The 14317-nt window shown below is 46.4% G+C and overlaps 1 protein-coding gene across 4 annotated transcripts in view; it reads left to right on the top strand.

The window, feature by feature from the left end:
- Nucleotides 1-14317, top strand: part of C10H8orf33 (chromosome 10 C8orf33 homolog) — a 190532-nt gene that overhangs the window by 163633 nt on the left and 12582 nt on the right. For all 4 annotated transcript variants that reach the window (XM_085628183.1, XM_085628179.1, XM_085628181.1 and 1 more), the window contains exon 6: nucleotides 10958-11048. In XM_085628183.1, coding sequence (XP_085484309.1) covers nucleotides 10958-11048 — 91 coding nt within the window. The remainder of the gene's footprint in view (nucleotides 1-10957; nucleotides 11049-14317) is intronic.

Here is a 14317-nt window from a genome sequence, read left to right as displayed (position 1 = left end):
CACTGAAAAGTGATGGGTAGGGTGGCCAACAATCCATACATTTCACGGACTGTCCGTAATTTGGACCTCACATCCGTTGTCCTTGAAGATCCCTTTTACGGACGCCCTTTGCCTGTAATTTTGGGCCTTGCAGGGAACAGAGCTGTTCTCCTGCGAGAAGCCTCACCTTCCTAATAGGGCCGCCTCGCACTCATCTTCTGAGCACAACAGCAGCTCCACCCCGCCCATTGTCATTCTGTATGCTGGCTGATTGTCACATACAGAATGACAATGGGCCAGTCTGGGCTGTTACTGCATGTGGTGGGCCTCCTCCTGCCTTGGTCTAGGGCATGGCACTCTGTTAGATGGAAGTAATGTACAAAAACAAATGTACAAAAACATCCATTCTGATATGTGCCAGATCATGAAAAGAAGCTGGGGAAAGAAGTTAAAAAGTAGAGGTTCTAGTTCTTTAACAGTCTCAACATTTCAGAGCTGAAGCATTTTTAATATTGTATACAAGAAAGCCATAGTTGCTGCTTTTTTTTTAATTTCATGCAACTAACTCCCATTGACATAGCCAATAGTCCTACCTTGTTGTAGGTCTAATGTTACTGGATGCAATGATAGAAACAGCAAAATACCAGTCGGGCTGCTCATTATGCTCCGCACATATTTTTAGCTTAGGTGTTTTAAGCCACACCCTAAATTACATCAGACACGCCCCTTGGAGACACTCCCCAGTTTTTTCATCTCACTTAAAGCCCTGGACACAACCCCATGTCGCAGTCACCTCATGTTCTGGAACTGTGCATCATGCATGACTTCCACCTTTTCATATTTCCTATGTGTAGGGGCATAGTGAACCCACCCCACCCCTTGCTTTAGGAACTACAGCAGAGTTGAAGTTCTTGTTGGGCCTCTTTTGTCTGCAACTCAGTAGACAAAGGCTCAGCTCATAATTAATGTGAAAAGGTGGGTGAGTGAGTAAATAAATGAATGGGTAAATGGCTGGATGGATTAGGGAATGGATGAGTGAAAGGGTGGATGGATAATGTGAGAAAGGATGGAGGAGTGAGTGAGTGGAAGGAAGGCTGAGGGTAAGGGTAGATGGATTGGTAAAAGTGTGGGTGGATCAGTGAAATGATGGGCGAGTGAATGGGTGGATGGATGAGAGAAATGACGGATGGATTGATAAGTGAAAGGGTGAATGAATGGATGGATGAGGGAAAGGGTGAATGTAAGGATGGACGAGTGAGTGAAAGGGAGGGTAGATGGTAAAAAGGATGAATAGATGAGTGAAAGGATAGATGGATGAGTGAAAGCATGGATGAAAGATTGGCAGAATGAATGGGTGCATGGATGAGTGAAAAGAAGAATGTAAAGATGGATGAGTGAAAGAATGCATACATAAGTGAAAGGGAGGGTTTAGAGCTGGAAGAAAGGATGGATGAGTAAAAGGGTGAATGGGTGGACGGATGAGTGACTAGGTGGATGGATGAGTAAGTGAAAGGATGGCTGGATGGGTGAATGGGTAAATGGTTGGATGGATGAGTGAATGGATAGAGGGGTGAAAGTGGATGTTTAAGTGAAAGGATGGATTGAGTGAAAGGGTAAATGGTTGGATGGATGAGTGAATGGATGGATGGGTGGAAGAGTAGATGGATGGATGATGGATGATTGAGTGAAAGGGTGAATGGAGTTATGGATGAGTAAAATGATGAATGGAAGGATAGATGATGGATAGGTTTGCAAATGGTTGAAAAGGTTTGGATATGGCTGGGCACACAGATGAGAGGACAGAATGAACGGTGAAAGACTGAAGAAGGATGAAAGAATGAATAGATGACAGAATGTAAATTTGAAATGGTGGATATCAGGGGTTTGAGGGAAGGTTGAATGGCTAGATCCTTCGACAAGAGAGCTCTTCTGGGGAGGTTTGTGATGACTTACTTTGCTTTCTTGGTACCATAAGAGCTTTGGTTCAAAGTGGGAGGTATTTTAATGTTCTGGTTACTCCCTTGCCTGTGTGTTACCATTCTGTATTTGCTGTGTGCTTATGTGTGGGATCTATACATCATGCATATGACATTTTGAGTGACACTCATCTGCTACTTGAATGTTACACTAGTAATTGTAAATATTTGCATGTTTTGTTTTAGGTGTAAGGTTTTAGGAATAGCCTCATAGTGCCATGAGCTGTGCTTGAGATGTATATTGTATTTGTAGCAATAGGCAAGGCGTCAAAAATAAACTATGTATAGTGTATCGACAGTGCCTTCTTTAAGAAAGCTGCAAGGAAAAGCACCTTTGTGACTTCATCTGCTAGTGCAACTCTCTACGAAGCCCCCATAAGCATTAAGTTCACTTGCTGAAACACCCATCATGCGTTCCCTATAGTGGATTCATCACAGCAATCCTCCCTTTAGTTCACATGTGCATACCGCTTTACATCGAAAAATGGCACTCAGATATGAGATGCTAGTAACAAAGCCTATCCGAGCAGATCTTCCTGACCACTTCTCTCTCCAAACATGCCTGCTCAGGACCATGAGTTGCAAACAAAATATCAGATTGGACAACCCAGTGCAGTAACCATATGAATAGATTATTATCATATGAAATACCACAAAAAGACCCGCACAGTTGCTCAAAGCTGCATGCATACCGAAAAAACGTGAAGTGCACGATTTTCTCAACCTAATATAAACTTATTTTGACTTGTACTTAAGTGGTTGCCTATTTACTTACTTATATACTTTCGCGCAACTTCATCTGAGGTGTCTGTAAAACTTACCTTTTGTCCTGAAGTTTTGTCGTGAATTTTGACCTTCTGTCCTAAATTTTTGTCCTGAATTTTGACTCTTTGTCCTGAATTTTTACACTTACCGTCCTGAATTTGCACCGTTGCCAGCTGGTAACCCTAGTAGTGGGGAAAATAATTAGTACCTGAAAAACAGCATGAATGGCGGACACACTAATAAGAATCAGTCAATCTATACTTGGTCCATACACCACACGAAGAAAAGAAAATGGCGACTGGAGCGTGCTGGCCCACTTCGAAGCAGCAAAGCCATGGAATGGTATTCAGTGTACGGGCTGCAAGTCTCGAAGAGACCGAGCATGCGCGGTCTGAACAAGACCTAAAATGTAGTTCCGGGATGTGGTGTCATTGAATCAAAAGGATGTTTAGAAGCTATGCTCTAAGGGAGGGACAAACCGAAGAAGAGCAAGGGAAGCCAATGATTACGATACAAGCAAATAGGAATGACCGCAAGGAGAACCAATGATAAGTAGTAGGCTGACCAGAATCCCACTGGAAGTATTGGTATTGCCCACAAAGGCTTTCAGACAACCAACATCTTACAGTTATTTGTGGGCGTAGCTCTAAAAGGGTCATCCCACTCACACTCCTTCTCTGAAGAAGATGTCTGAAATATTTAGTTTTTTGCCAGAGCACATTCTACCAAACAGTTTCCTGCCTGGCCGCGGTGTCATCTCGGCACCCTTACAATGCTGAGAGAACGATAAGCATACCACACTCAGCCACTACTCCTTTACCCTTCAGACTGTGTAGGAGGCAGCAGGTGTACACATCTGCACCCACGGAGACACTGAATGGCACAGACACGTTTGTTTGTACACGAATGTAGGATGCTAGACAACTGGCAAGGACTGAGCATATAAACTAAAGCCAATCTCCAGTAAACCTCAGAACCTCACAATGATAAGACCAGTTTGAACAGGCCCGGCTTCATTTTGACACATTTGAAGCTGAGTGCTAGGCTAGGACTATACCTGAAGTCCTACCAGAGGCCCTGTACTGCCTCCCATATGCCAGAAGCTCTTAACATTGTGGAAATCACTCTTCAGAAGATCTGATCCACAGCACACTCAAGCCCTGCGGACACCACTCAGCAGACAGTGAGGAGCCAAAGCAATCTTTTTTTATCTGCAGTGGAACTACCACTAGGTGTGGTCACTCTGCCTAGTGAGCAGGCTCATCCCGCCCCATTAGTTTCCCCTATCCCCCTATTAAGTATAAGATGTGCACAGGCCTATCACCATCCTCTGGCCTAGGTAATAGAAGACTGTCTCAAGCCGTATTTCCAAATTGTTTGTTCTCGGATGAGTTGTGCAGTAGTCCAGTTCTTAGCTGACCCCTGTATCCTTTATCCTTTACTTTAAGGTGGGCCACAAAGGCCTTAATATGTGCCTTTGGACCTTTGGCAACTTGACTTTGTGGTAGCAGTTCATCATAATCCCATTTATCAATCATTGATGTTTATTCCAGCCTGTCCAAAGATGTTAAAACATTAAATAAATAATTGAAACTTGAGTACATTATTGATCATTGAGTAATTATTGTTACACATCGCAGCAACTTGTAATTTCATCTAGAAGGTTTTGTCATTTCTCGCTTTAGTGACAATATTAGTAGTTTTTGGCCTGTGATACCACAAGTACTTATACCACATGATCCAAACCGTGGGTGGGTTTTAACATCTACTTGCATATCCATTTTGTTTATATTTGATCTCTTTGAAAAGGGAATTCTTTTTCTTTGTGTTTCATGGACCCATCCCTTTTCCTAGCATCAGGGTCCCCCCCTTATATTGTTGGTATTCCAGCCTGTCCACAATGACCCCTTTACATCCTTTAGATACAACCCTCCAAAGTCCCAGGGAACCAAACTCAACCTAACTAGAGGACAGTAAGACTGGTCGGAGAATTGCCAAACAAAGACTTTGCCTAAAGGCTTATATTAGCCACTGTAAGTGTTGAATAAAGTGAGCAGATGGTAACAGAGTATGAGTGTGATAGTGAGAAAGAGGAAGTGTAAGAAAGCAACAGAGAGAGCAGAAGAGAGGAACAAAGCGAGACGGTAAGATGGATAGTGGAAGCAAGAAAGGGGGCAAAGTGAGTAGGTGAGAGACAAAGCGAGCGGAAGAGAGTCAACAACTGGAAAAGAAGGACATAGCAAGACAAACGGGAACACACAAACAACTGCAGAGAGAACAGACAACAGGATGTGGGAGCACACCGCTGACCTCTCAGGCAAGGTTCGCCCCTGGCATTCTGGGTAATGCAGTCTCCTGTAGATCGCTCCGATATTTTCGAGTGTTTCGCCAAGGTTGGCACACATAGTGCTGATCTCTAGACACGTGTTTCTGGTTTATTAACCGTCATCAGTTGAGAATACAGTCTGGTATTTTGGGGTTAGCTGAGTAGGCTGCGAAACATTATATCAGGTCCGGTACCTCTCACTGGCGCGCAGGTGCTTCATCCACGAGCTCGTCAGCTCAATGACTCACGGGAGTACTTTAAATAGACAACAGGATGTGGGAGCACACCGCTGACCTCTCAGGCAAGGTTCGCCCCTGGCATTCTGGGTAATGCAGTCTCCTGTAGATCGCTCCGCATGCATCAAGCTATGGAATTGCCATTCCTTAATAGCGATTTTTAAGAAATCGCTTTTAAGGAATCGCAATTCCCTATGCATGTAGGTTTCGCTAAAATATTAGCGATTCCTACACATTCCCTATTAGCGAATCGCAAATTGCATTTCGCTATTAGGTAATGCTTTCCCATTCATTCCTACGGGTCTAGAGGCCCATCGGAATGAATGGGAAAGCATTCGCAATTTGCGTTTCGCTATTAGGTACTCGCAAATTGCGACTGCAATTTTAAGGGTCCTAGGGGGCCATAAGGCCCCCCTGATGCACCCCCAAAAACTGTATGTTATGTTATTTGCACTTGTAGAGCGCGTGGTTACCTTGGGGTGTCCTGGCGCTAAGTACTGGTTACCGGGGAGATTGAGTGTATGCTACTGAGAGAAGAGCCATGTCTTCAAGCCCTTCTGAAGGAGAGGAGATCCGGGGCATTCCTAAGATGAAACGGAAGCTCGTTCCAAGCTCTAGAGGCACAGAGAATGAAACTCCTACCTCCCCAATTAACTTTTTTTAAAGTGGGGACTTGCGCTTGTTTGGAACCCGTAGACCGTAGCATTCTACCAGGGACATACCATTGGAATTTACGCCTAAGAAACTCTGGACCGGGAGGAGCCAAGATGGCGACCGGGACGGCAGCGTAGACTCCCGGCTCCGTGAACCTCCGTATCCCGCACGGATATCCTGCATTAGATCCTCAGCCTGCGCTATGCGCCCGTGTTTGTGAATGAGAGCGGCAACCGATCGAGTGACTCCGAAGTTTCTGGCGGTTGTACCGCCGGAGAAACGGGTATTTGCAATTTGCGGCTTGTGCGGCCCTGGAGCCGGGACCTCGAGTGGACACCTTGGCCGGGTGGCAGTTTAACAACAGCGGCCTTTGGGGAATGGGTGGAGTCGGACTGCCGGATCGGTGCGACTATCGGCCCACATTTCGCCGTGGTCGCTTCCTACCACTAAGCGGAGCGGAACAAGTGCATGCCCGGGGTGGCAGTTCCACGACTCTCCGGTGATTGCCTCCGCCTTCGACGGTGAGCTGCCCGAACGCCGCTTGTACCTCGCCCTGATTCCTGCGGGCTGCTCCCGGATTTTCGCGGGCGCTGGTCCGTGGTGGGGACGACTGTTGCCTGTGACTACATAACGGATACATTTTTGGTCTGCCTCCGGAACCCTGCTTGCCAGCGACATGGACCTTAATGCGCTTGCCCCTGGGTCCCGGTCCCAATACGGGTTGGACCTACCCGGCGGCCATCTTGTCACGATGAAGTCTACCATCCTGTCCACCAGGTCACAGCAGGATCGGGAGTGTGCGACTCTGGGGAGCGTAGCGGAGCGATCGCAGAGAGCTGTCCTGGGGTACTGTGACCTTCTCGAGGCTCTCGGTGCCCTTCATTCCACCTTGCTTCATGGCGTTTGGGTATTGGGGAGTAGGCTTGATGGTGTGGCATCAGCGTTGGGACAGTTGCGGCCTGCCTGTCCTCCGATACACAGGGACTTCCTGCACTGCACTCAGGATGACCATGTCGGGGCCACCCCTGTGCCTAGTGACCAGCTGGAAACTCCGGACAGTCTACTATTGTGTGATCGGCTGGCTGTGGGTCTGATCTGTCCCGGAGGTATTGGACCTGAGTGGGGGGGGGTGGCCTTGTCCGGTGTGCAGCCTCCGGCGACCCTGGGAAAACTCAAGCAACGGTTGTCTACTCTGGCTGATTCCGCCTTCCTGGACCTTGTGTGCAGTGCAGATCCTGGGGCAGCACTGGGAAAGACGTTCCTCCATAATGCTGACTGGGTTGGTACTCAGAGACTTCCACCCCACCGGGGTGCGTCGCTTCCTGGTCGTTTTTGGATGCTCCTTTACCGTGTAGCATTGGACATGGCGCCGGGTCGAGGGGTATGCATGGGCGGATTTGCCAAGAGTGGCCAAGGATAAGAATGATCTTTCAGTGGTGGTCGGCTAATAGGCGGGCGGGCTCGGGGTTGCGTGCTCTCATGGTATAACTGTCGGTATAGTAGGTGCAAAATGCTCCCCATCTTTCTTTGACATGGTCGATTTTGTGTTGCTTACTGTTTGCTTTGGGGGAAACATAATGTGCGGAAGGGAGACGCCGGGGGCATGTTTTGAAGGCCCTCCTCCAGTTTATTAATATTCTTTCTACCCCCCCTTCTGGTGGGGTTCTTTTCTTACTCCTTTTTTCCCTGTTTCTTCTATATTTCGGGTCTGGTTCCAGGGCGACAGGCACACTGCTGGGGGGGGGGGCCGTACTCATCTGCAGAGGTGCAGGGTGGGGGGCTGGGGGAGGGGATTCTTTAGTCTTTCATCTCTTTTTTCCATGGCCTCCTTTTTCTTCTCTTGATTCTTCTTGTTTTCTTTTTTCTGGGATCAGCGTGGTACACCTCCTTTGTTGTGAATCGTTGCCTTTTCATGTGTGCCACAATTTCCGGGGTGTTCTCTGGGCTTTAGGGCAGGGGACTGCAGGCGCAGCTGGGCATGATATTCTTCCCCATCCTGAATTTTTTGTGTCTGCGCCATTGATCCAATAGATTGCTGTTTATTGCTTACGTTTATCATTCTGCCTGCCTCTTATCGCTGTTGGGAAATTGTTCGGCACCTGATCCTTCTGTCTTTTTCCATTATAAAATGAAAACCCTTTTTATCCTGGTGTCCTACCTGCGCTGTTCCCTGGCCAGACTATATTAGCATGAAGATTCTGCTCCCCGAGGTGCTGCCTGTGTTAACATTTGATCTCTGTTGCTCTGACTGCTTAGCGGCCGGCCCCGGGGGGTTGTAGGCCCATACTTGTTATTGATTGAAATGTCAATAAAGGTTTTTCAAAAAAAAAAAAAAAAGAAACTCTGGACCAGTTCCATTGATGGCCTTAAAAACGGTACATAATGCCTTGAAAAGAGTTCTTTGTTTTACTGGAAGCCAGTGCAATTTCTTAAGCTCTTCTTTCACGGAAACAAATTTCGGCGTTCCAGACAGCAATCTGGTCGCTGCATTTTGGACTAGTTGAAGCCTTCGTATGTTGTTTTTGGACATTAAGATAGAGGCCATTGCAGTAATCCAGACGCGACATTATAAGGGCTGTCACCACTGTCTTGAGATTGCTCTCGGTCAAAAAGATCTTCATTTTTCTTATGATTCTAAGAACCATAAAGCAGGCTGAAATCACCATGCTTACTTGATCACCCATGGTAAGTTTATTGTCCCCCATTACCCCAAGGTTTTTGGCTTTTCTTGTGGGTATGGGGCAAGAACCAAGGTCTTCCGGCCACCACTCCGGTGTCCACACCCGAGGATTATTCCCAAACTTTATGACCTCGGTCTTGCTGGAGTTACGTTTTAAGCAATTAGAAGACATCCAGCCAGAGATGGTGCTCATACAGTCATGGAAACATTCCCCTGTTTCCTTTTCACCTCCCTCAGTCATTGACAACACTATTTGCGTGTCGTCAGCGTAGGAGGTGAGCTGGAAGCCAAAGCACCTAATAACTCCTTCCAGTGGTGCCACATATATATTAAAATGCGTTGGGCTGAGTGAAGAGCCCTGTGGCACCCCACAAGGGAGTGAAAAAGGTTTGGACGTGTTGCCATCCAAATCCACGGTTTGCGACCTATCAGATAGGAAGGATTTTAGGAGTTTCCATGCTAAACCTTCAACACCGATCTCAGACAACCGGTCTATCAATACTTTATGATGGCCCATGTCAAAGGCCGCAGACAAGTCCAGTAGAATCAATAAGGCATTGCCTCCCCTGTCTACGGCCTCTCTGATTTCCTCTGTAGATTTCAACAGAGCCAGCTGAGTGCTATGGTATGCTTTGAACCCATATTGCGATGGGTCCAGAGAGTTGTTGAGATGAAGTAATGCACTGAGTTGAATGTTCATTGCCTTTTCCAAGATTTTGGCAGGGAAAGGAAGCCGTGAGATCGACCTGTAGTTGTTGGGATCTTTGGGGTCCAGAGTCTGTTCTTCAACAATGGAAGAACAGAGGCTTTCTTCCAGATTTTGGGAAATATGCCAGATGCAAAAACGGCATTCAGCAGGGGGGGTCAATGCCATTCCAATCACTTCTGGAAGTTGTTTAATAACCCGGAAAGGGCAAGGATCATTAGGGGCTCCTGATCGGATCGAGTTCAGGACCTTAATCGTCTCTGATAACTCCAGGGGTGAGAATTGGTCAAATATCAGTGGAGAGCCGCGACTGTCCCGTCCCTTGATATTAGAGATCATCTGTGCCATTTTATTGGCTTTGGTAAAAGAAGAAAAAATTATTTCAACTTTATGTTTAAAGAAATCAGCAATTTTGCTGCAGAATTTTGGGTTGCCCTGGCTCTTAGGAGCATTTAGGGTATACAGTTTTCTAATCGTTTTGAAAAGTTCCTTTGAATTAGATTTGGCTAGTGCTATTTGTGTTGAAAAGAACTTTTTTTTGCTTCTAATAGCGATTGCTTATAAGTAGTGATGCTAAGTTTGTATCTTTCCTTATCCACATCAGCATACTTTTTACGCCATGCCCTCTTTGATTGCTTACAAGCCAATTTTTTGGCTCTAAGCTCGTCAGAATACCAAGGAGCTGAAGGTAAAGCTCGTTTGGGAGTCCACTTTTTTTCAGGAGCTAGTTGGTTACACGTTTTAACTAGCCATTGATTATAAGCAACTGTGGCATCTTCCACTACCAGCGGAAGAGGGCACATCGAACTCCTCAGGGAATTTAAAAATTTCTTAATGTCCAGTTTTACCCAGGCTCTGGTTACAATCTCCTGGGCCGGTTTAGTACTGGCTAAATGGCCTCCGTGGCTGTTCAATTCAAACTGAATGGCACTGTGGTCAGACCACGAGATCAGGAGAACTGAGGTGCAAACTAGGTCGCAGTTATTAGAGTATATACCATCCAGGGTATGCCCTTTTTCATGAGTTGGGGCCTTCACCAACTGTTTAAGTTCTCCGGCCCCCATAATTTGCTTTAGCCGATTGGTATCCGGATCAGAAAGGCGTACTAGATAGAAATTAAAATCACTCTAAGGGCATGTGTATGCGCCACATGGCACTTAGAAAAATGCAAATTTGTGCATTTTTCTAAGGAATTGCAAATTACCATCAACTTTAAGTTGATGGTAATTTGCGATTCCATAATGCAAAGTCGCATTCTGAAAATGCTTCTTGCATTGCATTTGGGGAATCGTAAATTGTGATTCCCTAACTGCATTCGCAAAATTGGTAACCGCAAAAATTGCGATTACCTATTTTGCGAATGCATTTTGGGTTGATGCATCCCAAAAGGCTTTTTACCGGTTGCAAACAAACCGATTCAGCGAATCGGCCCGTTTGCGACCGCTAAAAAGCTTGATGCATGTGTCCTTATGTTATATTTGGTTGTGCACAATCTTGCGTGTGGATTACTAGCAGGACATTTGACAATACTCATTTCATTTCTCTTGAATCCCTATATTCTGTCTCCCACTTTCTTGACCATCCACTTCCAATTCTCCAGTCCCCCTGTAATGCTTCTGTTTCTTTTGTATTCAGCAGGGGGATGAACAGTTGCGTAGGGAGGTTGACTGGTGTATAGAGCAGCTGGAACTGGGTCTAAAGCGACAGAAGTCGACTCAAAAACAAGGTAATTTATCTATGAGGTAAGAACTTCTGTGCTTCTTTGGACCTTGCGACCAGACCTATTTCAGTACAGTACGTGTGGTTGTGGGGGATTAAAATTTTAAAAACCGTCTAGTTTCCTGAAATCCTCAGCACAGTCTTTTTAGGGAGGAAGGTGATTAATTGGGCGTGTACACTGAAAGTCTAGTCATATATATGATATATATGATGGTAGTTTACTGGTGGTAAGTCTAGGCTTCAGAATGATTTCTTTAAATGTAAAAAAGCACTGGCGATGCAGATCCAAAACACTTTTATGATGGTTTTATTCTCCTCATTTGCCTCTCAACCAGTCTCCTATAGTCCATCTTGTTCCCAAGTATACTCCTTCAGCAGTTGTGCCTAATGCTCTCCTGCTCTTATATTTCACTGCAGGGCGGCCTCCTTTCTCGTGCTCAGTGATGTGATTTACATTCCTTTGTGTCCATGTGACATTATCTGGCTGTTTCTCACTGTGCTGCCTGTCCCCATGGCTCTCCCATATGCTGTCATAATTCTGCTTCTTTCCATTCTGCTGCCTTTTCTTGTTTGTTCCCCTGAACTCCTTGTTTGCCTTACTGACTCATATAAATTCCATACTAAGATGTACCCTGTATGCCATTAAGATGTATGTATGTATACACTGTTGGGCCTTTTTGCAGGGATAGCCCCAAACTTTTTGCCTTCCTCCTGTATTTTTTCTGACCTGTTTTAGTTGGCTTTAGGACTCCAACACTGATTCGTAGTGGTAAAGTGCTCAAAGGACATGTGCTCTCTCCTTAAACATAGTATGATTTGGTCTGCACCTGTTTGTCATGTTAAATTACCTGTAAGTCCCTTGCACAGTGTTATCCCATATACCCAGGGCCTGTAAATTAAATGCTATGAGCGAGTCTGCAGTGCTGCTTGCGCCACCCACAGAAGTAGCCTTTCAAACTTGTGTCAGGCCTGCCACTGTAGGGCCTGCATGCGCAGTTTACTGCCACATTGACTTAGCATTTAAAGTTACTTGCCACACCTTAAACTTCCCTTTTACTACGTATATGTCACCCCTAAGGTAGGCCTTAGGTAGTCCTATTGGCAGGGTGCTGTGTAGGTAAAAAGTAGGACGTGCTTTTATTGTGTGGCATGTCCTGGTAGTGACAGCCACCCTATTTCTTTTTTCACTACAGTGAGTGCTGCTCCTCTCGTAGGTTTGCATTGGGTATCCACTTATATATCTGTAAGTGGTAATTTCTGGTATGAAAGGAGTAGCATTGCCATGTTTGGTATCTTTGGAATAGTGGTGACAAATCCTGCTTATTGGTGTAAGTGGATATTTTATAACTACGGTAGAAATGCCACTTTCAGAAAGTGGGCATTCCACTGTACTTATGGCTATTGTGCTTTGCAGCCTGAGTCCAAGCCACATCTATGGTGGAGTGACAGCTGGGCTTTGTGCATACTTTTCAGACAGCCATCACACAGGAAGGGTTGGGGTGTTAGAGTTACATCTCAATACCGAATGGTCTTCCTGGGCTGGAAGGGGGTGGCGGAGCACGCTTACATTTGTATAGGCTGTGTCCTGCACTCACACAAAGGGCTCATTTACCCCCTACTGATGTCTGGAGCCAAGACTGGATTTGAAAGGCATTTTGAGTATAAGCACATGGGTTGTGACCCTATTTTCTTTAGACACTGCGTGGGACTTGTAACCAGACGCTGCTTGCTCTACAGACTGCACCTTGCCAGAAGGAACGGTTATGCTGCCAGGATGAACTGCCATTGGACTCCTTTGTTTGTTGTGCTGACCTGTGGCCTGCTGGGCTACAAGAAGGACTGCCTCTTTGCCTACAAGGACTCTGTGTGCTGGCCTGATGCCTACATTCCTGGTTTGGTGCCCCCAGTGTTCTCCAGGAGCTTTTGGGCTTGCCTCCCCTCCCTCTCCCCCTGTTCTTGTGAGGTGTTGTGGAGCACTCCTTTTAGTTTTCAGTGTGCCCTGTGTCTATCAACTCAGCACGCAGGGAGTGCTGGGAATTGATCCTGGTGTCAAAGCAAGCATGTGTTTCTTGCCTCATTCTAGGTTTAGACTCGGAGCATGTCTGTTTCAGTCCCAGAGGAGCGAGCACAGTGACTCCTTGCAGCGGTTATCTACACTTGCACACGTCTGTGCCATGTAACCACAAGGACTGCCGTGTTTTGCTGTGCCAGAGAAGAGAGCCTCATTGTGACTGGAGTGCCGAGGAGTAGTGTTGAGGCACTTGCCAAGAGACCAACATGTCCCTCTTCTGCCTTGTGTTGAACCCCCTACTCGGGCTGCAAGGGCGATGTGGTCTGTGGCATGGAAGGATGCAAATTGTAGTAGGTGTGGTACGAGAGAGCACTCTCAGCACCTTTCAGCTCAGTCCTCCAAAGACACGTTGCCAAGTAACCAGGAGCGGGCCAGCATTCCAAGGACTGCTTCGGCTGGCCCGCCCCCTAGATCAGGGCAGTTGCCGAGAGGGCCATGTGAGACCTGCGCACCAACATTCCTGAAAGTTACGGACTCTCCCAGTTGGGCCCATTCTTCATCATCAAGGTACAGTGAGGCTAATTGAGGACGGAGGGAAGCTGCCACACTCTTCCTCACAGGAAGCCCATTGATACAGGCAACAGGAGTCTTGGCAGTCACAACAGGCCCCGGACTCACTAGAGCTTGCACTGGACAGAGCTGACTAGGTTGTTGCAACAGTTGCACCACTCGTTCGTGGGCAGTTGCTTTTTATCCCCCGCTGAATGCTACAGCATGTGCCCCCCACCTTGTGGACATACTTGGGGGCCCGGGATCTTTGTGGTGGCATTTACGGGGTGAGTCCTCGACGGAGTTCTCCGATCAGGAACTTGCCACCGTTATTACACAGACATTACTGTATCACTCGAAGTAGACGTGTGGGGGCCCCGGCAACCTACGGTTGGTTTGTAAACACTCTTGTTCATGGGGACTCCCAGATCTACCCTAACCTTACTAATAGGAACGCAGGTGTCCTGGGCCTATTTCTTTATTGTTATATGGGGATTTCATCCAGTGGTCTCCAAGCATGATTGCATTACCAGCAAAGTGTTTATGGTTGTTTTGTAACATATGGTGATTGACGTCTTTTCATTGCATTATTTGCTGCACTACTATCCCCAATATATTGATGTATGTCGTTTTATGCCCTGCACTGATCAGTTCAGGATAACGAGTACTCTATAAAGGGACTCCATAGTATGCACAGTAATGGTGTTTTTCATGAT

The sequence above is a fragment of the Triturus cristatus genome, chromosome 10 (genome assembly GCF_964204655.1).
Source record: "Triturus cristatus chromosome 10, aTriCri1.1, whole genome shotgun sequence".
NCBI lineage: Eukaryota > Metazoa > Chordata > Amphibia > Caudata > Salamandridae > Triturus > Triturus cristatus.
The sequence above is the reverse complement of the archived record's forward strand: the minus strand, read 5'-3'. Positions and strand labels throughout refer to the sequence as shown.